The 21,507-nt window shown below is 47.4% G+C and overlaps 4 protein-coding genes across 8 annotated transcripts in view; 2 read left to right on the forward strand and 2 right to left on the reverse strand.

Annotated features, from left to right (window-relative positions):
* The window catches only part of NECTIN4 (nectin cell adhesion molecule 4), a 26,736-nt gene extending 21,504 nt beyond the window's left edge, over window positions 1-5,232 (reverse strand). Inside the window, exon 1 of the mRNA XM_060032752.1 lies at window positions 5,089-5,232. Within this exon, the coding sequence (XP_059888735.1) occupies window positions 5,089-5,110 (22 nt within the window). The 5' untranslated portion in view covers window positions 5,111-5,232. The remainder of the gene's footprint in view (window positions 1-5,088) is intronic.
* On the forward strand, window positions 5,018-7,426 carry KLHDC9 (kelch domain containing 9). Its single transcript, XM_060032778.1, has 4 exons — window positions 5,018-5,889; window positions 6,173-6,332; window positions 6,424-6,622; window positions 6,891-7,426. Exons 1-4 carry the CDS (start codon window positions 5,018-5,020, stop codon window positions 7,055-7,057), a joined length of 1,398 nt encoding a protein of 465 aa, XP_059888761.1. The 3' UTR covers window positions 7,058-7,426.
* A 155-nt stretch (window positions 7,427-7,581) lies between these two features.
* Window positions 7,582-18,245, reverse strand: PFDN2 (prefoldin subunit 2). Its single transcript, XM_060032886.1, has 4 exons — window positions 18,095-18,245; window positions 8,753-8,841; window positions 8,491-8,614; window positions 7,582-7,901 (listed from the first exon to the last, which is right to left on the reverse strand). The coding sequence occupies exons 1-4, from the start codon at window positions 18,167-18,169 to the stop codon at window positions 7,725-7,727; spliced, it is 465 nt and encodes a 154-aa protein (XP_059888869.1). The 5' UTR covers window positions 18,170-18,245; the 3' UTR covers window positions 7,582-7,724.
* Window positions 18,246-18,252: 7 nt separating this feature from the next.
* NIT1 (nitrilase 1) lies at window positions 18,253-21,159 on the forward strand. 5 transcript variants are annotated; one of them, XM_060032813.1, is made up of 7 exons: window positions 18,253-18,355; window positions 18,852-18,947; window positions 19,210-19,464; window positions 19,576-19,679; window positions 19,892-20,025; window positions 20,194-20,319; window positions 20,595-21,159. In XM_060032813.1, the coding sequence occupies exons 3-7, from the start codon at window positions 19,220-19,222 to the stop codon at window positions 20,859-20,861; spliced, it is 876 nt and encodes a 291-aa protein (XP_059888796.1). In that variant the 5' UTR covers window positions 18,253-18,355; window positions 18,852-18,947; window positions 19,210-19,219; the 3' UTR covers window positions 20,862-21,159. The 5 variants fall into 5 exon arrangements, with proteins under 5 accessions (XP_059888796.1, XP_059888781.1, XP_059888788.1 ...); XM_060032798.1 differs by having other exon boundaries at window positions 18,263-18,324; XM_060032805.1 differs by having other exon boundaries at window positions 18,286-18,415.
* The last annotated feature ends 348 nt before the right edge of the window (window positions 21,160-21,507 follow it).

Raw genomic sequence — 21,507 nt, forward strand, 5'->3', positions numbered from 1 at the left:
ACTTCCTGGCCATCAGCTTGGGCTCCTGCCACCGCCCAACTTGGCTTCCCTAGGGGAAAGCCTCCTGAGGCCCTGCGATCAAACATCACCCTTGGAACAGGCCCTGGGGGAGGCAAGACAGCTGCGGAGCAGAATATGGGGCCGCGGATGGAGAAAGACACCATGAGACCCAAGGGCTGTGGAAGCCTGGAAGAGGTGGGATCTTAGGGGGAAGAGCGCAGAAGACCCCAAGGGGAGAGGGCCAGTGTTGAAAGGACTCTGAGGGAAGACGTTAGAGGAGAGGGGTAGGAGCTGAGAGGACACGAGCAGCAGTTGGGAATCAGAGGAACCAATAGGACCTGGGGATTCTCGTAATTAGAGAGTAGATTTTCTTTTGAAATTTGTTAGCAGAGTCCTCCTTCTGTATGGCCCAGGAGTATTCACCTTTCCATCACGTCAACTCTAATTCCCTCCTTTCTCTCCACACCAGAACCCGAAGTTACCTCAAACCTGCAGCTCCGCCTGTTTCCATTATCAGTGCTCAGCACTCAGCAGGCAGGTGTAGCTGCCCTGGTCAGAGGCCAGGATGTGGTGCAGCTGTAGAGGAGCCCTAGTCTCAGTGCCCTGGGCTTTCTCTGCCTCATCCTGGAAAGCAGGGGCTGGGTCTTCAGGTTCCGAGACACCCCCAAAGCCCCAGTGCTGCAGGACTAGTTCTTGGCCTTGGTCTCACTGCACTAAGAGACTCGGACCCTGTCCTGCATCTGTTTTCAGTCCTAGAGATAGCAAAGTTGGGAGCCTTTGAGCCGAGGATGGAGGAGGTAGGTCCCAGGCTGCGGGAGAAGCAGGGATGGAAGCCGAGTAGAGCGTGCCCCTGAGTCCCTTCTGAGCATCTTCCCCATACATCCCCAGATGGACTTCATGCTTTCCTTGCAGGAACCCCTGGTAACTGCCCTCCAGCCTCACCCTGAAGCCTTCCTGAACCTCAATTTTTCCATCAATTCTAGAAGTAGCATACAAGAAGAAGGGCTAGGGATCAAGACACAGGGCAAGAGTCCCTTGCTAATGATAACTAGTGAGATAACTAACTAGTGATAACTAACTAGCCCCTTGCTCATGAAAACTAGCGAGATCAGGAAGCATTGGCTATAAGGAAAGGTAGAGGAACAAAGACCAGAGTCTCATCTCCCCGTGCCAGCCTGCTTCTCTCCCTGGGCCCAGGCCTCCATGCTCTAAGGTCCTCAGTGGGGAAATCCTACTCCCTGAAAAGGCCCCTTTTGTTGAAGCTCACTCAGGACCTCATCAGTAATCAATACCCTATGACTGTGCCCAGGGACCCCAAACTGGTTCTACTGTTCTAGCATACAGCCAAAGGGGGAGAATCCTGGCCACTCCTAGAAGGTTCCAAAGCTCCTTGCAGAAAAGTCAGATGGTTGGCTCTGTCCAGCAGGAGAGAGAGGGCAGGGGCGACAGAAGGGCAGAGACCCAGAGAGAAAAACACAAAGTAGATATGGTGAGAGAGATCTCAAGGCACCGTGAGACAGGTCGAAACCTAGAGATAGATACAGAGAGGGAGAAACACACAGACACACAGATACACACACACACACACGAGTTATTGAAGGGGGTAATTCAAAGAGATAAGAAGCTGAGACAAAATCTGAAACAGAGACAGAAATACCTAAAGAGAAATTTCTGGACGCCTACTTGCCCACTGCTGGGATCACTCAGGTACTTCCCTCTTCCACCCTCAATTTCCACCACTCAACAATGACCCATTGATACTTTCCTACTCAATATCGCCATGTCCCTCAAAAACTCAAGTTTTCCCCATCCTTACCCCACCTCTCCATCATTCTCTAACTCATCTGATTCCCACTCCCCTCCACCCCAAGGCTGCTCACAGTTCCACTTCTCTCACCAACTACTTTCAGCTCACGTCTCAATCACGTCTCAAGATCTGGCCTCTTGAAATCTCTTTTCCTGGTCATTCCTCTGTCCTCCTGTTTGCCCACGTCCTTATTCTGGCTGAGCTGAGAGCAAAAAGCCAGAATTGGGACCAAGAAGACATGGGGCCAGGAAATCAGCTATAGGCAGAATGAACTGTGGGAAAAATGTAGAAAGGCCAGAGGACAATAAAGGAAGAGCCGCAGAGACCACCTGAAGGATGGGACAGCCTGGGAGATGTAGGCAGAGGCAATTGAGAGAGTCTTGAGAGTGTGACTAAGACCCCTAGGGTCCAATTGTTGGCTTTTTGTGTGTACTGAACAATGCTGTGAACCAGGGATGGTTCCAGGGTCAGAAAATGAGGTTAAGGGGAGGAGAAGTTAGACTAAAATTTTTTTTTTTTTTTTTTTTTTTTTTTTTGCGGTACGCGGGCCTCTCACTGCTGTGGCCTCTCCTCTTGCGGAGCACAGGCTCCGGACGCGCAGGCTCAGCGGCCATGGCTCACGGGCCCAGCCGCTCCGCCGCATGTGGGATCTTCCCAGACCGGGGCACAAACCCACGTCCCCTGCATCAGCAGGCAGGCTCTCAACCACTGCGCCACCAGGGAAGCCCCTAGACTAAAAGTTTTATGAAGGTTTGAGACAAGGGTGTGTAGATTTGGGGCTGGGACAGACATCTAAGACTAAGAAGCTGAGCTTCAGGGATCCTTGCTTGCCAGAAACAGCCAACTGAGGAAACCAAACTCATAGGATCACATCAGGATTCTGAGACTTTCAGAATGATCAGCCCCCACTCCCACTCCTGGACAGAGTTTGTCCCTGTGCCTTTCAGTTTTTTATCATTGACGGGGTCATTATACACCACTTATGATGCTGCCCTGGGGTGTCAAGTGTTTGTCAGACAAGTACAAATTGGCTTATTTTCTTCCTCTCTTTTCTTCTCCTTCTTCTTCTTCCCCTTCTCCTCCCCCAGTTTCTTTTCTGCCTCCTCCAAAATACGGGCTTACTTCAGACTAAACAGGGGAGGTAGGATTCCTCCCCCAGGTCTATGTTTGGAGCAGCAATGGATGGACACCTCTAGCTACTAGGTGGAACTGGAGGAGGTGCAGAACTGGGAGGGGACAGCCAAGGAGCAATGTGAGGTTCAGCCTCCATGTTCGAGTGAGATGACAACTGCTGAGGACTCAGAGTCGGAGTGGCAGCTGGGAGGAGAAGGAAAACAAAGCTGGGAGAGAGGAACTGGAAAGGCCCCTGGGGTGGGGAGTTCCCCGTTCTATCCAGGAGACTGGCACGACAGTCAAAGACTTAAGCAAAAGCAAGAGCCTAAAATGGGCATACAGGCCAGTACGGTTAAAGCAAAACTGACACCACCCACCAGGCAGCTCCTCACTGAAATCCTAGGAGTATGACAGATCTGAATCCAGCAGTTGGGAGGTTAGCCAGTCAGAAGATTTAGGGAAAAGGCTGGCTTTCAGATTTCAGCCAAGGATGTTAGAAGTTAGTGATTTTTTTTTTTTTTTTTTTTTTTTACCATGGTCTGGAAAACTGAGGATCCTCTTTGTCAAAATCTGGGAAAGCTATAGTTGGGTGGGCAGAGACTTTCAAAGCTACTACTGGGTCTCGGCTTTAAGGTATAGGTGGGGAACAGGTCCTGGTATCTACCAGTCTCTCTAAATGTGCCTTCCTGCCCATACCCTCCTCATGCTATTTTCTCTAAGGACCAAGAGTTAGGATCTGGAATGGGAAGAGCCCTGCCCTGAATTACATGTCCAGCCTCACTGCAGCTCTAGCCACTCTCTATGGCCTCCATTTCTTGGGCCTGATGGGGATCAAGTTGATGAATAGAAACCAAAGGCAAAAGTAAGCAGTCATCGCTCTCATTTACAGACCAGCCCTGGGGGACACAAGTCCTGTTTCTGTCCCACCCCAGCTATGCTGGGAGTAGAAATCTGTCTGCATTTTCACCAGTAGCTAAAACTAGTCAGCTTGGATCTGGGCCTCTTCATTCTTCACTGGGTCTTGAAGGGATAGAGTCAAGAAGCAGCTCAAGGACCTGGCTTGAATAAATGGAAGATACCAGGGAGGGGCAGGAGTTTGTTTTTCTCACTCCTCGCCTGCTTCACCCCCATCCAGCTTCTAAGACTAGGCAGCTTCTGCCCTGGATCTTATCAGGAGAAACTCCCTGACCTTAATTCTGAGTTCCAGATGCCACGGTACCTCAATTTCCTCCTGCTCTATGAGCTTATGAGACAAAAGGAAATAAGGAGTTATTCTTCCTAGGACTCTATAGTGAAAAGTTCTCCAATGCCTAAGGTATTTTCCATCACCCTCAACCCAATATCTCTCTCTCTCTCTCTCTCTCTCTCTCTCTCTCTCTCTCACACACACACACACACACACACACACACTCACTCACTCACTCACTCACTCACTCACTCACTCACTCTACAATGGGCCCTGAGAGACTGGGTTCTACTACCCTCTAGTGGCCAGAGAGGAAAGGGCTGTCCCACCCCGTCGATCAAGACCTTCAAGACTTTACCACGGTCTTTGGTCTGGAAGACACCTAGGGGATAAGCCAACAGCACTTTTTTTTTTTTTTTTTGCGGTACGCGGGCTCACTGTTGTGGCCTCTCCCGTTGCGGAGCACAGGCTCCGGACGGGCAGGCTCAGCGGCCATGGCTCACGGGCGCAGCCGCTCCGTGGCATGTGGGATCTTCCCGGAACCTGTGAACCCGTGTCCCCTGCATCGGCAGGCGGACTCTCAACCACTGCGCCACCAGGGAAGCCCCAACAGCACATTTAATAAATGAGAAAGAAGAGGCCTAGAGGAAAATAATCACTTTGAGAGTCAGGGTATAGTTGGGACCGGAACTCAAGTCTCCTGACTCCCAGGTCAGTGCTTAATCCACTTTCACTGCCTCCCCTCTGACTTTTGTCTCCCCTTCCTAGCTTATCCCTGGGGAGGTCAGAACGAATCAGAAAAACGCCCCAAACGCCAAAGCCAAAAAGGACATGGTTCCTCCTCAACCCTTGCAGAGCAACGCCTGCACCTGAAACGTCATAGTCCCAAGTGAATTCACATCTTGGATAACATGGGTCCTTCTGAGGAACTGGCTGTCCTCGGACTTTCCGAATTTAACAGACTTTCAAGATTTTTACTGACCTCGCACAGCTCCTGTCGCCATGGTGACAACACTAATTCATGGTGGCTACCCAGGTCTCCTGTCTCCACGGTAACCGGTGCTTTGCGACCTTCAGTTTGCAGCGGTCGTGCTGCAGCCGCTGCAGTGGTTGCTGGGCGACGGCGGAGCGAAGCAGGTGGTTTGAGGTGGGGACCCGGACAGGCTTCCGGTAGGGGTGTAGAGGCGGTTCCGGGGAAGCCTGCGCCCCCAGGTAGGGGTGCTCCGGGCCGCCGGCCCCGCAGCCCGCCCCTCCCCGGGCCCATGGCCGGGGCGGTGGGTGGGACAGGGGGCTCAGGCTGGACTTGGCGGCCGGTGGCGCGGGATCCGCTGCTGGCGCGGGCCTTTCATTCATGCACCGAACTGCGGGGACGGTTCTATCTGGTGGGGGGTCTCCTAGCCGGAGGAGCGAGAGAGCCGAGCAGTGATATGGTGGTCTTCGATCCGGCTGAGGGCCAGGCCGTGCGGGTGGGAGCCCGGGGCGGCCCGAGGCGCAGCCACCACGACGCGGCGCCGGTGGGCGGGCGCTGGGTCTGTGTAGTGGGCGGCTGGGATGGGTCGCGCCGCCTGGCCACAGTAAGCGCCCTGGACACCGAGCGCGGTGTGTGGGAGGCGTGGACCGCCGCCCCCGGCAGCTGCTCCCCTGCCGGCCTCAGTAGTCACACCTGTACCCGCCTCTCCGACCGAGAGCTGCGGGTGGCAGGCAGGGAGGGCGGGACTCGCACTCAGCGTCGTTATGGAAGCATCTACACGTTAAGGCTGGACCCTGGCGCCCGCACCTATTGGTATGACACCCCTTGCCCAAAACCTTTCATGCTCCCTCACTTACACTCTGGAAAAACAGCTTCGCAGGCAATTTATCTAATATCCTCACCCTAGAACCCTCCTTCCCCGGGAATCTTCCATGTCTAAGATAGCTGAACTCTCATCAACATTACCCTCCCTCTCAACCGAACTACATATGGCACTGTCCCATGTCTCCTTCCTATCCTTGGCAAGGGGGTTGGGGAAAAGGCAGTACAGCGCTTATATTTTAAAGAAAACCCAACTCAGGCCTGACTTTCACAGCTATAAGGAAGAAGGCTACCACACAGTCTCACGTTCAGGTCACTGCGCTGCCCTACTCCGAAGTCCTGGGCCCCACCCAGGTCACCAGCTATTGCTCTTTGGGGGCTGCAACTCAGCTGAAGCAGAAGTAGCTGGGCATTGGAGTCACGGGAAGATTAAGGTATTATCTGCTCACATCTTGCTAAGGGTGGAAGGGGGCTAAAATGGGGCTGCCCAAATCTCTGCAGACAGTCCCTTCTCTCCCCCGCAAGGAGGAACCACCTGCTGCCCCCCGTCTGACGGAACAGCTTGCAAGTCTCGTGAGCAGTGGGCAGGGGTCCCAGCAGGGGCCTCGAGGACTCCGGCATCACTCGTGTTCTGTGGTTGGGCCCTTTGCTGTGCTGTTTGGTGGAGAAACTCTGACTAGAGCCCGAGACACCATCTGCAATGACCTCTACATCTATGATACCCGTGAGAAGGGGCTTAATGGTTGAGAAGGGGAAAAGGTGGGAAGATAGGAGAACCTGCAGACTACAGAAAGAAAGAGGATGGAGTAATGGGGTAGGGAGAAGGAAGATTTAGTCGACAAATTAAAGGAATACACAGAATGCTAAATTTTGAAGAGGCCCACAAATCCAGTGAGGAGAAAAATAATGAGCAAATCTTTGGTCTTGTTAAGAGCCCCATGGAAGCCAAAGCGCTACTGCCTCAATAACCACTCTCTGCCCTTACCCAACAGGAAAGTCTCCTTCTCTGTGGTTCCACTTCCCCTGTGCAGACCATGGACTAAAACGCGTGGGCCATCGGACCTGCCTTTGGAATGATCAGCTCTACCTGGTTGGGGGTTTTGGTGAGGATGGCAGGACAGCTAGTCCACAGGTTTGCATTCTGGACCTCTTTATCTGAAGAATAGTGCCAAGATACACCACCAAGCCTCTGTTTGTTTTGTTTTTGTTTTTTGCGGTACGCGGGCCTCTCACTGTTGTGGCCTCTCCCGTTGCGGAGCACAGGCTCCGGACGCACAGGCTCAGCGGCCATGGCTCACGGGCCTAGCCGCTCCGTGGCATGTGGGATCTTCCCGGACCGGGGCACGAACCCTTGTTCCCTGCATCGGCAGGCAGACTCTCAACCACTGCACCACCAGGGAAGCACCAAGCCTCTGTTTTGTTGCAGACTCATAAGCTTTAGTTATCACCAGAGCTATCTGCCTCATGTCAAATGCTGATTAAATTTCAACCTGAGAGTTAACGTTTGTTTCTGAATCTTTTGGCGGGGAGGGAAGTAAATAAGGAGGTGCATCTTTATTTGCAAGGTAAAGGATAAAATATGGGACCTAGTTTGATATTGTGAGCCATTAACCAGATGGACCCCAAACCACAAATCATATGCTTGCCCATGCCCCGTGCAAATTCTACCCCTAATACTGGGTGAAAGCTTCAGGCTAGAGCTAAGCATTCTGAACAAAACATTTAATTAACAAAAAAAAATTACAATAGCAGAGAAAATAATAACAATAAAGAGAAATTAGAAGAAGTGGGAATCAGGGTAGAAAAAAATGCAAAGGCCTCGGTCTCTAGGAGACCAACACTCCAGCTGAGCTGGACTTAGCCCCAGCTCCATCTGAGTTTTCCTTGGCTCCTGGCTTCTCGTCTTCCCCCATGAGACGAATATTGTGCTTTTCCCGGAATTCATTTAGTTCTTTTCCCTTTGCCTGAAGCTGCTGTGTCAGTGTCTCAATGATCTTCTGTATCTAGAGGGCAAACGACAGGGATTATGTAAGGATTTCAGGACTCCCTTCCCCCATCTGTTACAGACTATGGTTGGGGGAAGTGAAGGAATGATGATACCTCTAACCTCAACTTTAACCAAGTATTAATAGTAGAGCCCAGACACAAAAAGTATTCCTTTCTTTAAAACAAGGTTTGTAAGCTGTAGTATACGTAAGAATCACCTGGGCTGCTTATTTTTAAAATGCCACTTCATGGCTCCCATCCCCAAAGGTTCTGAATCAGTGGGTACAGGAGAGGGTCCGGGAAGCTGCATTTTAAATTAGTCTTCCAGGTGATTTGGATATACGCAGCCATGGACTACACTGTGAGAAACTCCACTCTAACCACCTCCCCTCCCCCAATTCAGCCAGAAAAGAGGCATAGTCAGCAACTCCTTTGTCTAAGGAGTTAGCCGTAGCATAACTAAAGAGCATAGGCTGATAGGCTATTTATGCTGCCTTCAACACGAGTTCCTACCCACACTTTCCTCCCCCACATTCCCTAAAGCCCTGGCCTCCCTTTCCTTACTCCTTGGTTGCCCAGAGCATCTACGCAGGGATTCTTGCTCACCTGCTCCTTGTTGTTCTCCAAGGCAGGCAGCACCTCTTTGACAGTCCGCTCCACCAGTACCCCTCCAACCATGCGGTAGCACTTGCGGGTCTCATCTACCTCCTTCAGAGTATCGATCACTAGGCTGAGGTAGGAGGACAAGGCAGGATCTGAGAATTCAGTCCCACTCTGCTGCAACCCTCTCTTACAAAACGGCCCATCCCCCCCGCAAAAAAGGGGCCCATCCGACTCTCCTGTTGTTTGCTTCTCCCGGCTTCCTCACCTGTGCTCATTCAACTCCATCTCCAGCTCAGCTGCTTTGGATGCCAGGCCACGCTGTTCCTGCCGAAGGCGGTTGAAGCCAGCGATTACCTAAGAAGGTGAGAAAGAGATAAAGGTGAGAGAGGGGACAGTGGAAATGGCAGAGGGTCAGCATAGGATAGCAGGCTTTACAAAGATGCAGTAGTAGACACCTATCTTGGAAAAGGAGTAGAACAGTTTGCAGTTTCTAAATTAAGTCTGGAATTCCATTCACCCCACACTGAGTGCCTACTAGGGGTGAGATACTTGCTAGGCCATCTTGCAGCTTAGTTCGGTGAGGATTAGGCATTTGTTACATAGGAATGGGGGCGGAGAGCTACTGGAGCACCTACAGTGGAGCTTAAACTTGCAGGTAAAGAGGGATGTCAGGAAAGGCTTTGTAACGAGTAACTTTTTTTTATTTTATTTTATTTTATTTATTTATTTATTTTTGGCTGTGTTGGGTCTTCGTTGCTGCACGCGGGCTTTCTCTAGTTGCGATGAGCGGGCGCTACTCTTCGTTGCGGTGCGCGGGCTTCTCATTGCGCACCGCAACGAAGAGAAGTGGCTTCTCTTGTTGTGGAGCACGGGCTCTAGGCGCGCAGGGCTTAGTTGCTCCATGGCATGTGGGATCTTCCCGGACCAGGGCCCGAACCCGTGTCCCTTGCATTGGCAGGCGGATTCTTAACCACTGCGCCACCAGGGAAGTCCCATGTAACGAGTAACTCTTGTTTGGGTCCGCCCAGCAGCCCTCCCATTAGGCAAGTGCCCCTCCTAATTCACTGGGGTTCTTGTGAGGCTACTAATCACAGGGCCCTTGCTCTTTGACCACAGGGGCAGTGACCTATATTCTATACTATAGGAATTGAATTTGGGGTAGAGACAAACAGGTACAGAAGGCAGCTGGAGCTAAGACACCTATAGTTGTCCTATAAAGATGGTCCTCCATTCCTATTCCTAAAATCCCCAAAGCTGCCCTAGTTATTGAACTCTGTGTGGCCTAGTTGTTTAATGTTCCTTTTCACTGTGTTCAATTCTGTGACCTACCACCGTCCTTCTAAAACACTCTTTAAAAAAAAATAATAAATAAGTTGCCCAAAGCCTGCATCTGTAGCCTCTAAACCCTAACTGATACAGGCTTCCTGAGAGATAATGCCTTAACTGAAGCCTGAAGGATGAGAACCTGGGGGTGGGGGTGGGGGTAGTGGTACAAAAGAAGCATAATAACACACATAAAGACCCAAAGAAGTGATTACCACCAGCTTCCTGTTCCCCAGAAACTGAGCAGAGAATTGAACAGTGTGAAAATCAGACAGGGTACTAACACCACCACCAGCATCACTTCTAGTATAGGGCTCTGAGGACTGTATTTGGAAAGACAAAAGACCAGGTTTCAAGTTTTGCCTCTGCCACATTTTGGCTTTATGAACTCTGACAGACTTTTAGCCCTGTTCATTCAACCCTGGCTACACATTAGAATCACCAGGGGACCATTTTTAAAATGTGAATAGTGGAGCCTCAGAACAATTACACAATCACTGGGAGTGAGGCCCAGGCCTCAGTATTTAAAAAAAGATGTCCCATGAAATTCTCATGTGCAGCCAGAACTGAGAACCACTGGGTTAATGTCTCTGAGCCTTAGTTTCCTAACCTGTAAAAGGGGATGATACCTACTTCATAGGGCTGTTGTATCACGTGAATGAATTAATGTGAAACGGCTTTGTAAGCAGTGAAGTGCATTAATTACTATTATGACCTTCTCTCCAAACCCAAAGTGTACCTTGGACCCTCCTGGTCCACTGAGAGCAGTGAGCCCATTCATTCAAACCACTGCCAAATCTCTCACTCTCATTTACATCATCTCTAGTCTCACTGCCATCACTGACTAACCACCTCATCTTTGCTAGGGTCCCTTATCTCTAGCTCTTTCTCTCCGCAAGATTAATATACAGCTAAGATAATCCAAATGACTGTCCTGTACCACCCCTACAGCCTTTCTACTGCCCAATAAATGAAGGAATAAATTTGACTAGGAACTTGTCATTAGAGCAACTTGTTTCCTTCTCCCATCCATCATCTTTTCATCTCAATCCGCTTCATCCACTCATTTCAGCAAACGCCTTGGAAATCTCACTCATCTACAAGCTGTTTTTCCTTCACCTTCATTGCCTATATCAAAACTATTCCATTTATAATTAGCATTTTCTCCACTGTCAATGTTACAGATCAAAATACTTTCCTCTAAGAAAATTCCACAACTAAACTAGACTCTAGATGTTCTCCTAGCACCCAAATGACATCCACTCTTCTGCATGTATGTCGTATTTAACACACACTAATGAACGCAGCTTAAATGTCTAAAATTTCTGAGGCCTGAACTTATTTTCCTTAGTAATTAGTAGGAATCTACTTTTCAACCACCAATTTAACACTATAGGCAAAAAGATTTTAATTCCAACTTTTCTTCAAATACTTTTGCTAATTAACAACCCCTATTTCCTCTTGGTCCAGTTATAGAGTTTATTACAACACCAAACTGAAGTAAATACATCTAAGTGTATGAGTTATCCACAGTTGTTATGGAAAATTTCAGCCACTGATGCACTTGAAGAAAATGAAATCTCTTAGCAGCTAACTGACAACTAACTTTTAGTTAAACGCAAAATAAGCTGATATTAACCTGCCATCTCTGAGGTCTGCCAGGTAATGAAGACAGAGAGGCTATGCTCTATTCCCACATTCTTCCTCCTAAAATACAACTTACTAGTGGTTTTCTCCCCTATGGCTTGACCTAATTTTCCTTCCCTTTCCCTTATTTCGTGTTCTCCTAAAGCAGTCTGGCATGAGTAGGGATGGCCAGGTCACTGTTGACTCTCTCAACCCTATTAAATCATCTAACATATAAACATCCCTGCTGAAAAAGAATCCAATTAAAATACCAACTATTTTTCCTTTTTTTTTCTTTTGGCAGTGCGGCACAGCATGCGGGATCTTAGTTTCCCCGACCAGGGATGGAACCTGTGACCCCTGCAGTGGAAGCACGGAGTCCTAACCACTGGACCGCCAGGGAATTCCCTATTTTTCCTATTCTAAAGTAACTTCAAGCCTTACAACCATGCAGAGCTCTTTACATTTTCATATTTGGCATGTACAAATAATTTTACACAGGACACAATCATCTTTTTTTTGTTGTTCCCAGTGATTAAGAATCCACCTGCCAGACATAGAGAATGGACTTGAGGACACGGGGAGGGGGAAGGGTAAGCTGGGACGAAGTGATAGAGTGCCACTGACATATATACACTACCAAATGTAAAATAGATAGCTAGTGGGAAGCAGCTGCATAGCACCGGGAGATCAGCTCTGTGCTTTGTGACCACCTAGAGAGGTGTGATATAGGGAGGGTGGGAGGGAGGCTCAAGAGAAAGGGGATATGGGAATATATGTATATGTATAGCTGATTCACTTTGTTATACAGCAGAAACTAACACAACAATATAAAGCAATTATACTCCAATAAAGATGTTAAAAAAAAAAAGAATCCACTTGCCAATGCATGGGACACGGGTTCAAGCCCTGTTCTGGGAAGATCCCACATGCCACAGAGCAACTAAGCCCGTGTGCCGCAACTACTGAGCCTGCACTCTAGAGCCTGCGAGCCACAACTACTGAGCCCGAGTGCCACAACTACGGAAGCCCACGTGCCTAGAGCCCATGCTCCGCAACGAGAAGCCACCGCAATGAGAAGCCTGTGCACCACAACAGAGCAGCCCCCGCTCACTGCAACTAGAGAAAGCCCGCCTGCAGCAACGAAGACCCAGTGCAGCCAAAAATAAAATAAATAAGATAAACAAGTTAAAAAAAAAAAGTTCACACACACAACTGTAAAAAAAAAAAGTCAAACTACTTCCACTTGATTTATTTTGGTTTTCTTTTCTTTCTTTTTTGTTTAATTGATACCATATAATTTTGATAACTTTGGGGAAAATCTACAATCATTACATTTATCCCCAAAAGGTCCTTTGGTCTTCTCATCTACATGATATTTACTCTTATTGGGTTCAATGGAACAATAAAAGAGGTAGAGAATTATGACTGGATGCATCTGGAAAAGCATTTTCTGGGCTATTGCTGCACTAAATATCTTCTTTTCAGTTCAGTGCCCCCTTTTCTGACAAACATACTCAACTCTAAAAATTTCTCCGACCTTATCAAATGATGATTTGACCATCGTCAAATGATGATTCTCATCCCTTCTCTTCATCAAATATTTTAGGACTAGTCTACATGCACTGCCTCCACTTCCTCACCTCCCAATTCATTTTATTTATTTATTTTTTTGGTCAGGCCATGAGGCTTGCGGGATCTTAGTTCCCCAACCAGGGACTGAACCTGGGCCATGGCAGTGAAAGCACCGAGTCCTAACCACTGGACCGCCAAGGAATTCCCAAGTTACTTTTTTGTTGTTGTTACTTCTCTTTTTAATCTAAGTTTTTTCAAAAAAAATGGAGATATCTGCCTCATAGGATGTTGAGAGGATTCATTAATTACATCAAGGACTTAGGACAATATCCAGCAGACAACAGATTGTCAATAAACAGTGCCTGCTATTATTATAAAACACCTCCCCCTAAATGTCCTATGGATACCTTAAACTCAGGTCATTCAACGCTGAATTTTCTTTTACTCCATTTTAAACTGCTCTTCTTCTTGTCTCCCCTATTTCTGCTAGTGACATGACTCTAGCCTGGTAGGAAACCCTGGTTTCATCTTTGGACACACCCTTATCCCATCAACTGCCAAATTTATTGCCTCTACCTCAGCAATTTTTCTTAGGCTTACTGACATCACCCTAGTTGAGGCCTTCATTACCTCTTGTCTGAACTACTGCAACAGTCTTCTAAATTATCTCTCCATTTTTGGACTCTCCAAATCCATCCTATACATTGTTGCTAATTTAATTCTTTTAGCACTTGGGTGACATAGAAAAATATTCGTGATATGTTATTAGGCTTAAAAAGCAGATTACGGGGACTTTCCTGGTGGTCCAGTGGTAAAGAATCCGCCTTACAATGCAGGGGCCAGGGGTTTGATCCCTGGTCGGGGAACTGAGATCCCACATGCCAAGGGGCAACTAAGCCTGCACACCACAACTACTGAGCTCATGCGCTTCAGCTAGGGCCCACGTGCGGCAAACTACACAGCCCACACACCCTGGAGGCTGCATGCCACAACTAGAGAAGAGAAAACCCACATGCCACAACTAGAGAGAAGCCCGCGTGCCGCAACTAAGACCCGATGCAGCCTAAAATAAATAAATAATAAATAAATCTTTTTAAGAGAAAAAAGCAGATTACCAAACAGCAAATAGTGTATAATACTAATTTTATAAAATTAAATATGTAAAATATACAGGCCCTCCCTTTCCATCTACACACACATATACAAAAACATAAAGGAGGGGGGAACCTCTCAAAGGATATATTTCAAAATGGTAAGAATAGTTACCTCTGGATAGTAGGATCATAGGTAAAGTAGGATCATGGGTAATTTATTTCTTATTTTGTACTTCTTGTGTTTTCTACAATTTCTAAAATGAATGTGTATAATTTTATGTAATAAAAAAAAATTAATAGTATAACATATACCCTTCTATGTCTCCCTCACTGCTTACATTAAAAAGTCCTGAATTCTTTGCCATGCAAAGACTCAGCTTGCTTTAAGGACTACATCTTTCTAACTTATAACTCATGATTTAGCTAAACTAGTCACTGCACTTCATGTCAATGTATGCTTTCCTCATAGGGTAAGATCTCTTCTTACCCTATTCCCTATATTCTATTTCTACTGTCACCTGTTCAAATTTATCCAATCCTTCCAGCTCAGCCCAAATATCTCTAATAGGATTATGGTATAAAAAATAGGTCTGTCTGATGCTCAAGGCCCTCAATTAAAAGCCCTGCTCTCCCAGTTACTGACATTGGGTAAGTTAGCTAAAGCCTCCGAAATTCAAACATCCTGAGGACAATACTGCTACTTCAAATGGCAGTAATTAAGTAACAGAAGATAAAACAAGTAAAGTGCCTAGCTCAATGTGCCACTTGCCTCCATCTTGTCTATATGGCTCAAATTTTCACCAGTGATAAGTATAATATTTTTTACCCAGTGTTCTCTCTGGAACACAAACAAAGGCCAGAGAATGTTAAGCAAGGAAAGCCTCAGAACTCAGTTACCACAATTCTTCAGTCTCTTTCGAGGGCTTCTTTTTCTCTACCACCCCTTAACTATTAGTTTCACTCCTGTTCTACTTCTTTGTTCACTTTCTGTACAAACTGTAGGTGATTTCATCCACAGCCATGGCTTTGTCTACCATCTATAAACTTATAATTCTCTAATCTGTATCTCCAACTCAGATTTCTTTCTGTAACTCAAGATTATAAATCAAACAACCTGCTAAATGTCTCTACCTGGCTATCCCACAAGAAACCCAAATTCAAACTTATTTTCTCCCCAAACCTGTCCATCTTCCTACATTCCCTGTGGCACCATCAAAAACAGAAACCTGAGGGACATCCTAGATTCCTCTTTTATCTCTTTTTCTCCACGTCCAAGTCTTGCAGTCCATCCCAAACTTTAAGTCCACCTGCATCCCAAACATGTCAGGCAGTTTCATGCCACAGTGTTTTTAAACACATTATTCCCTCTACCTAGAAAATCCTCCATTTCCTTCTTTGCTTGACTAACTTCTCTCATCCTTTAGAATTGAGCTGAAGGATTATCATTTTTACAAAACAAAGTAATTAACACTTATTAAGCATGCAGTATATTCCAATCACTGTGCAAAACACTTTGTATGCGTTGTCTAGCCTAATAATTGAAATATAGTGAGGTAAGCACCATTACGTTTCCACAGAAGAAGACCAAAAGTAACTCATGGGAGGTCATATATAGGTAGTAAAAGGTAGAAATGTGATTCAAATACAGATCTATCTGAACCCAGTGCACTCATTACACTCTTAGCCACCCCACTATACCACACTTCCCTTTCCCACCCACCCCCCAATCTCATAATCTCCTGCTTAGTTAGAGGTCCCTCCTCTAGCTGCCATTAAGAAGGCCCGTGAGGAACATTATAAAACTTACTTTTTGGCAACCTAATCAAAAAATGGGCAGAGGCCTAAATAGACATTTCTCCAAAGAAGACATACAGATTGCCAAGAAGCACATGAAAAGCTGCTCAACATCACTAATTATTAGAGAAATGCAAATCAAAACTACAATGAGGTATCACATCACACCAGTTAGAATGGGCATCATCAGAAAATCTACAAACAGCAAATGCTGGAGAGGGTGTGGAGAAAAGGGAACCCTCTTGCACTGTTGGTAGGAATGTAAACTGATACAGCCACTATGGAGAACAGTATGGAGGTTCCTTAAAAAACTAAAAATAGAACTACCATACCACCCAGCAATCCCAATACTGGGCATATACTCTGAGAAAACCATAATTCAAAAAGACACATGCACCCCAATGTTCATTGCAGCACTATTTACAATAGCCAGGCCATGGAAGCAAACTAAATGCCCATCAACAGACGAATGGATAAAGATGTAGTACATATATACAATGGAATATTACTCAGCCATAAAAAGAAACGAAACTGGGCCATTTGTTGAGACGTGGATGGATATAGAGACTGTCATACAGAGTGAAGTAAGTCAGAAAGAGAAAAACAAGTATCGTATATTAACGCATATATGTGGAACCTAGAAAAATGGTACAGATGAACCTGTTTGCAGGGCAGAAATAAAGACACAGATGTAGAGAAACAAATGTATGCACACCAAGGGGGGAAAGTGGCGGGAGAGGGGTGGTGGTGGGATGAATTGGGAGATTGGGATTGACATATATACACTAATATGTATAAAACAGATAACTAATAAGAACCTGCTGTATAAAAAATAATGTAAAATTCAAAAAAAAAAACTGTTTGCTTTGTCTTTTCTCAAATGAGTCTGTGTTAACTTGAAAACAAGGTCTATTTCATTTATCTTTTTCCCTGTACCCAGCAGAATGTCTGACACATGGCAGACCCTCAAAAAGTATTAAGTTCCTTCTCCCTTGCCTTTTTCCCCCTAAGTCAGAAACTATCTCTTCTTTCCTCCCCAAAATTCCATAGCACTTTATATCTCCCTTAGATATATTTCTGCCTCACATTAACATTTTGTATGTCATATTTTTCCCACCAGACTATAAGCTCTTTGACTGTAGGGGTCAGTTTTAAAGATCTTTATGCAAATACCTCTGCCTATAGTAACTGTTCAACAAATAACTGATAAATGAAACTATAATTTAAAAAGCTGTTGTTGGGGCTTCCCTGGTGGCCCAGTGGTTGAGAGTCCGCCTGCCGATGCAGAGGACACGGGTTCGTGCCCCGGTCCGGGAAGATCCCACATGCCGCGGAGCGGCTGGGCCCATGAGCCATGGCCGCTGAGCCTGCGCGTCCGGAGCCTGTGCTCCGCAACGGGAGAGGCCATAAATCATAGTCTCTCTGCAAATAAAGCACTTTTAAAAAGTTTAAAAAAAAAAAAATAATAAAAAAAAAATAAAAAGCTGTTGTTTTGACTACGTTTCCCTATTACGCAGATTTCTTCCCACCCCTAGTAAACACTAGCCCCACTATTAGCAAACCATGGTTCCCAAGCCACAAGGGGCTTTTCTGATTAATTTATCAAACGTTTCCCGGTGCTAGGCAAGGCACTAGGGGAAATGCATGCTCGGATTCTTAGTAAAGGATTTCTGGTCTCTAAAAAAAATTCAATCTAGTAATGACTCCCGAATCAAAATAGTATGAAACACTAGACTGTTCGAGTATGTGAGTCACGTGTCTCTGCAGAGCGATGACGATTTTCAACGTGGTTTCAGGGTCCAGTAACAGACTACACTCCCAGCCGTTGACTAATCCCCTGGGATTCGTTAGAAGCTGCCTTGCCCAGCCATACCCTGTTTGAATGTGCGGAGGAAAATAGGGAAAGTGACCACCCATCTTTCCTCAGACTTGCGCATCCTCCCAGACCCTGCTTCTCAGAGCTTTTCTATCCCCCTGGCTCACACAACACCCCGAGGGGGCGTGGCTTTCACCTACCAATCCGCCTACTCTCTCCCCGGGGGCTCGGCTAGCTTCTCCAAGGACCCGCCCCTCTCTGGGTGGCCACGCAAATGTGGGACTGGAGTAAAGGTCTGCACCAGCCACAGGCTTCCCTCGTTCTCACATCGACTCCGGACCCAGCCGAGTTGCCCTCCTTCGCGTTCCCTGCTCCCCACCTGCTCTGCTGACACCGTCCCCTTCCCCGCGCCGCTCCCGCTGTTCTTGCCAGTGCGACCGCTGTTCTCCGCCATCTTCACCGCCTGCTGGGCTTCCGGCCTGCGTAGCTCAGCCCACCCGCCCTGCGTCACGTCCGGTCTCGGAGTTACCGCCCTCTCGCCCCCAGCGACCCCACCTCCAGGCCGCTCTTCGGTTCGGATCCTGCGAATCGTTTTGGTCGTATCTTCATGTAGGACCTCCTACCTATACCAACCGCTGCGGTGACTCTCACCTGCCATGCTTTAACTTGTGCAACAGAGACGCTGCCCCTGGGAGAGGCGGTGAAGAACGGGTTAACTGGAGAGTGGGGCGCGGGTTGGGCCCTGGGTGATGAGGAACGAGGGAGGGTGAACTTCCCCTCAGAGACTCTGGTGGGGGAAATATGCTTTGCGTCAATAAAACTGTGCAGGTGCACAGTCAAGAACAGAGGCTGGGAAAACCAAAGAAGTATCTAGGAGATGACTTGTGAACTGCGGAAACATTTGAGGAAAGAGGCTTCAATTTAATGTGAGATCAAAGCCCTTTCCTCCATCTTCCCACTTTATGAGCTCTTCCGGTAGCCCATAATTACTTATGGTACAGAGTGTTTTGAAGACTTGGGGGGTTTTACAGGCGGGGCCCTGATTCAGCTTCACAGTATGAAGAGAGAAGTCAGAGGATCTTAGAAATTTATTGCTTGAGAGTGGGGTTGGTGTCCTGATTTCTCACCTTCTTCAGGTTGGGCTTCATCATCAGGCCTCCTCACCAGCTCCTGTCCCTTTTGTGTCCTGGACTCCGGATACCTCGACTCTCAGTACTTTGTGCTCAGCCCAGGTAACATGTTTTGTTGTGTTCTCAGTGCCTGGCATGTAGTAGATGCTCAATAAACGTTAAATGTATGGATGGTGGGAAACACTGGGGTGCCAACTATCACAGAACATTTGATCAGTGGGTCATTGTACCATGGGTCACTGTGCCCTGTAAGAGCAGATTCAAAGGAAAGTCCAGCCTTCCTGCCTCCCCATTTTAGCCTCTTATCATTAAACTTGGGTTTCCCCATGCTAGTCAGTCTGAGTCCTGCCTGTGCCATTTACAGACTCAGAGCCATGGCTGTCTCCTCTTCCTCCTGGGAACTACCCCTGGTGGCTGTGTGCCAGGTAACATCGACACCAGACAAGGAGCAGAACTTTATAACATGTGCTGAGCTGATTCGGGAGGCTGCCAGACTGGGCGCTTGCCTGGCTTTCCTGCCTGAGGCATTTGACTTCATTGCACGGAACCCTGAAGAGACGCTTCACCTGTCTGAGCCACTGGGTGGGAACCTTTTGGGAGAATATACCCAGCTTGCCAGGTATCAGGGAAAGGGGGAGGGAGAAGTAGTTTCTTTCTGGGTAATGTCCCAGGATTGCCAGATATGAGGGTAGAGCCTTGAGAAGAGTTGTCAGTGTCCCCTCCCCCTCAGGGAATGTGGACTCTGGCTGTCCTTGGGTGGTTTCCATGAGCGTGGCCAAGACTGGGAGCAGACTCAGAAAATCTACAATTGTCATGTGATTCTGAACAACAAGGGTGAGACTCTTCAGCCTGCCTCTTCTCAGGCTCTTCTACCTAAGATTCTCCAGAATTCTGTGTTGTTTCTCAACTGTTTCCTTGGCCAAGGGTTTTAGGGGCGTTTGTATTTCTGTTCCTAGCCTATAAGCTACCTCCTCTTTGGGAGGAGAGGAACTAAGCTGGGCTTCTAGAGCACCAGCACTGAGCACTCTTTCTCCCTCTTACTCAAGGGTCAGTAGTGGCCACGTATAGGAAGACGCATCTGTGTGACGTAGAGATTCCAGGGCAGGGGCCTATGCATGAAAGCAACTCTACCATACCTGGGCCCAGTCTTGAGTCTCCTATCAGCACACCAGCAGGCAAGGTGGGAGTTGTGAAAGGATGAGGGTGGGAGAGGAACAAGAGGGAGGGGAATAGGAATATTTTGAAGTGGTAGTAGAGGATAGAAAGCCCTAAGGAGTGCAGTAGCGGGGTTATGACCAGATGCTGTGACAAACAGGGCGGGAGACTAAATAGGCTGTTTTCATTCCAGATTGGTCTAGCTATCTGCTATGACATGCGGTTCCCTGAACTCTCTCTGGCATTGGTTCAGGCTGGAGCAGAAATACTTACCTACCCTTCAGCGTTTGGATCTGTTACAGGCCCAGCCCATTGGGAGGTAAGAGGACACCTCTTTAGAACATAAGGGCCTTCTCTTACCTCATTCTCCTCCCTTGGCTCTACCAGTTAAAAGATTTTCTTCTCCTTCCCACCTAGTGGGAAAATTCATTTCCCCAGATTGTTGCCTCTCAGAATAGTTAACATAGTAAATCGTTCATAGGCAATTATCAGAATGGTCACAGTGGGTAGATTGGCCTGTAATGTCCATGGCCTATCACTTCCCTACTAGCTGCTACCTGTATTTAAGTGAATGCCTATCTCCTCCATCCCCAGGTGTTGCTGCGGGCCCGTGCCATTGAAAGCCAGTGCTACGTAGTGGCAGCAGCACAGTGTGGACGCCACCATGAGAAGAGAGCAAGTTATGGCCATAGCATGGTGGTAGATCCCTGGGGAACAGTGGTGGCCCGCTGCTCTGAAGGACCAGGCCTCTGCCTTGCCCGAATTGACCTCAATTATCTGCGACGGTTGCGCCAACACCTGCCTGTGTTCCAGCATCGTAGGCCTGAACTCTATGGCCATCTGGGTCACCCACTGTCTTAAGACTTTTGGCTTCTGTCCGTTGAGACCCCCATTGTGAGCTGGTGTTGCTATGACTTGTAGGCAGGACCCAGGTGCAGCTCCCCTCACTTGGAGAACCTTGTCTCTCTTGCTGGAACACAGGCTCAGCTTCTTGGGAAAGAAGAAACTTTCACCTGAGCTCAGATTTCAGTTTCAGAAAGGTGGAATTTTATATAGTCACTGTTTATTTCATGAAAACTGAAGTTATGCTGAGGGCTGAGCAGCACTGGCAATGAAAAAAATATAATAATCATAAAGTCTGTGTCTGGATATCTCTTTTGGGAGCTGAAAGGGGAGGTGGTATTGTACCAGCTGGACTAGACTCCAGTTCTAGGCCTCCTGACTCATTCAACATGCCTCCCTATCTAAATAAAAGTGCGACACTCAGTGCATGTCCCAACCCCATGCTCCCAAGCTTGGGGGTGGGAGTGGGGATAGAGGATGGGGAAAGAAAAAGAAGAAAGGAATTGATATTGAATCATTTCACTTTCACCTATGATGCCCTTTGCCCAAGCCAGAAGAAAGCAAAGGGGAAAAGGGCTGCAGGGTACATTATTTATTTTCACTTGAACATGGAAAGGAAGTGTCACACTCCCCCTTCCCCTTTTTAGGGGGAGTGTATTTTAAT

The sequence above is a fragment of the Delphinus delphis genome, chromosome 1 (assembly GCF_949987515.2).
Source record: "Delphinus delphis chromosome 1, mDelDel1.2, whole genome shotgun sequence".
Classification (NCBI taxonomy): domain Eukaryota; kingdom Metazoa; phylum Chordata; class Mammalia; order Artiodactyla; family Delphinidae; genus Delphinus; species Delphinus delphis.

Bases quoted from the DNA above. Each gene is read 5' to 3' on its own strand.
- KLHDC9 (XM_060032778.1), top strand. From the start codon at position 5,018: ATGGGTCCTTCTGAGGAACTGGCTGTCCTCGGACTTTCCGAATTTAAC. The intron at 6,333-6,423 runs GTATTATCTGCT...CTCCCCCGCAAG, and splicing joins GGAGTCACGGGAAGATTAAG to GAGGAACCACCTGCTGCCCC. The intron at 6,623-6,890 runs GTGAGAAGGGGC...CTTACCCAACAG, and splicing joins CCTCTACATCTATGATACCC to GAAAGTCTCCTTCTCTGTGG.
- PFDN2 (XM_060032886.1), bottom strand. From the start codon at position 18,169: ATGGCGGAGAACAGCGGTCGCACTGGCAAGAACAGCGGGAGCGGCGCG. The intron at 8,615-8,752 runs GTGAGGAAGCCG...CTCCTACCTCAG, and splicing joins ATGGAGTTGAATGAGCACAG to CCTAGTGATCGATACTCTGA. The intron at 7,902-8,490 runs GTGAGCAAGAAT...TTTGCCCTCTAG, and splicing joins TGGAGAACAACAAGGAGCAG to ATACAGAAGATCATTGAGAC.
- NIT1 (XM_060032798.1), top strand. The intron at 19,680-19,891 runs GTGAGACTCTTC...CTCTTACTCAAG, and splicing joins TGTGATTCTGAACAACAAGG to GGTCAGTAGTGGCCACGTAT. The intron at 20,026-20,193 runs GTGGGAGTTGTG...TTTTCATTCCAG, and splicing joins TCAGCACACCAGCAGGCAAG to ATTGGTCTAGCTATCTGCTA.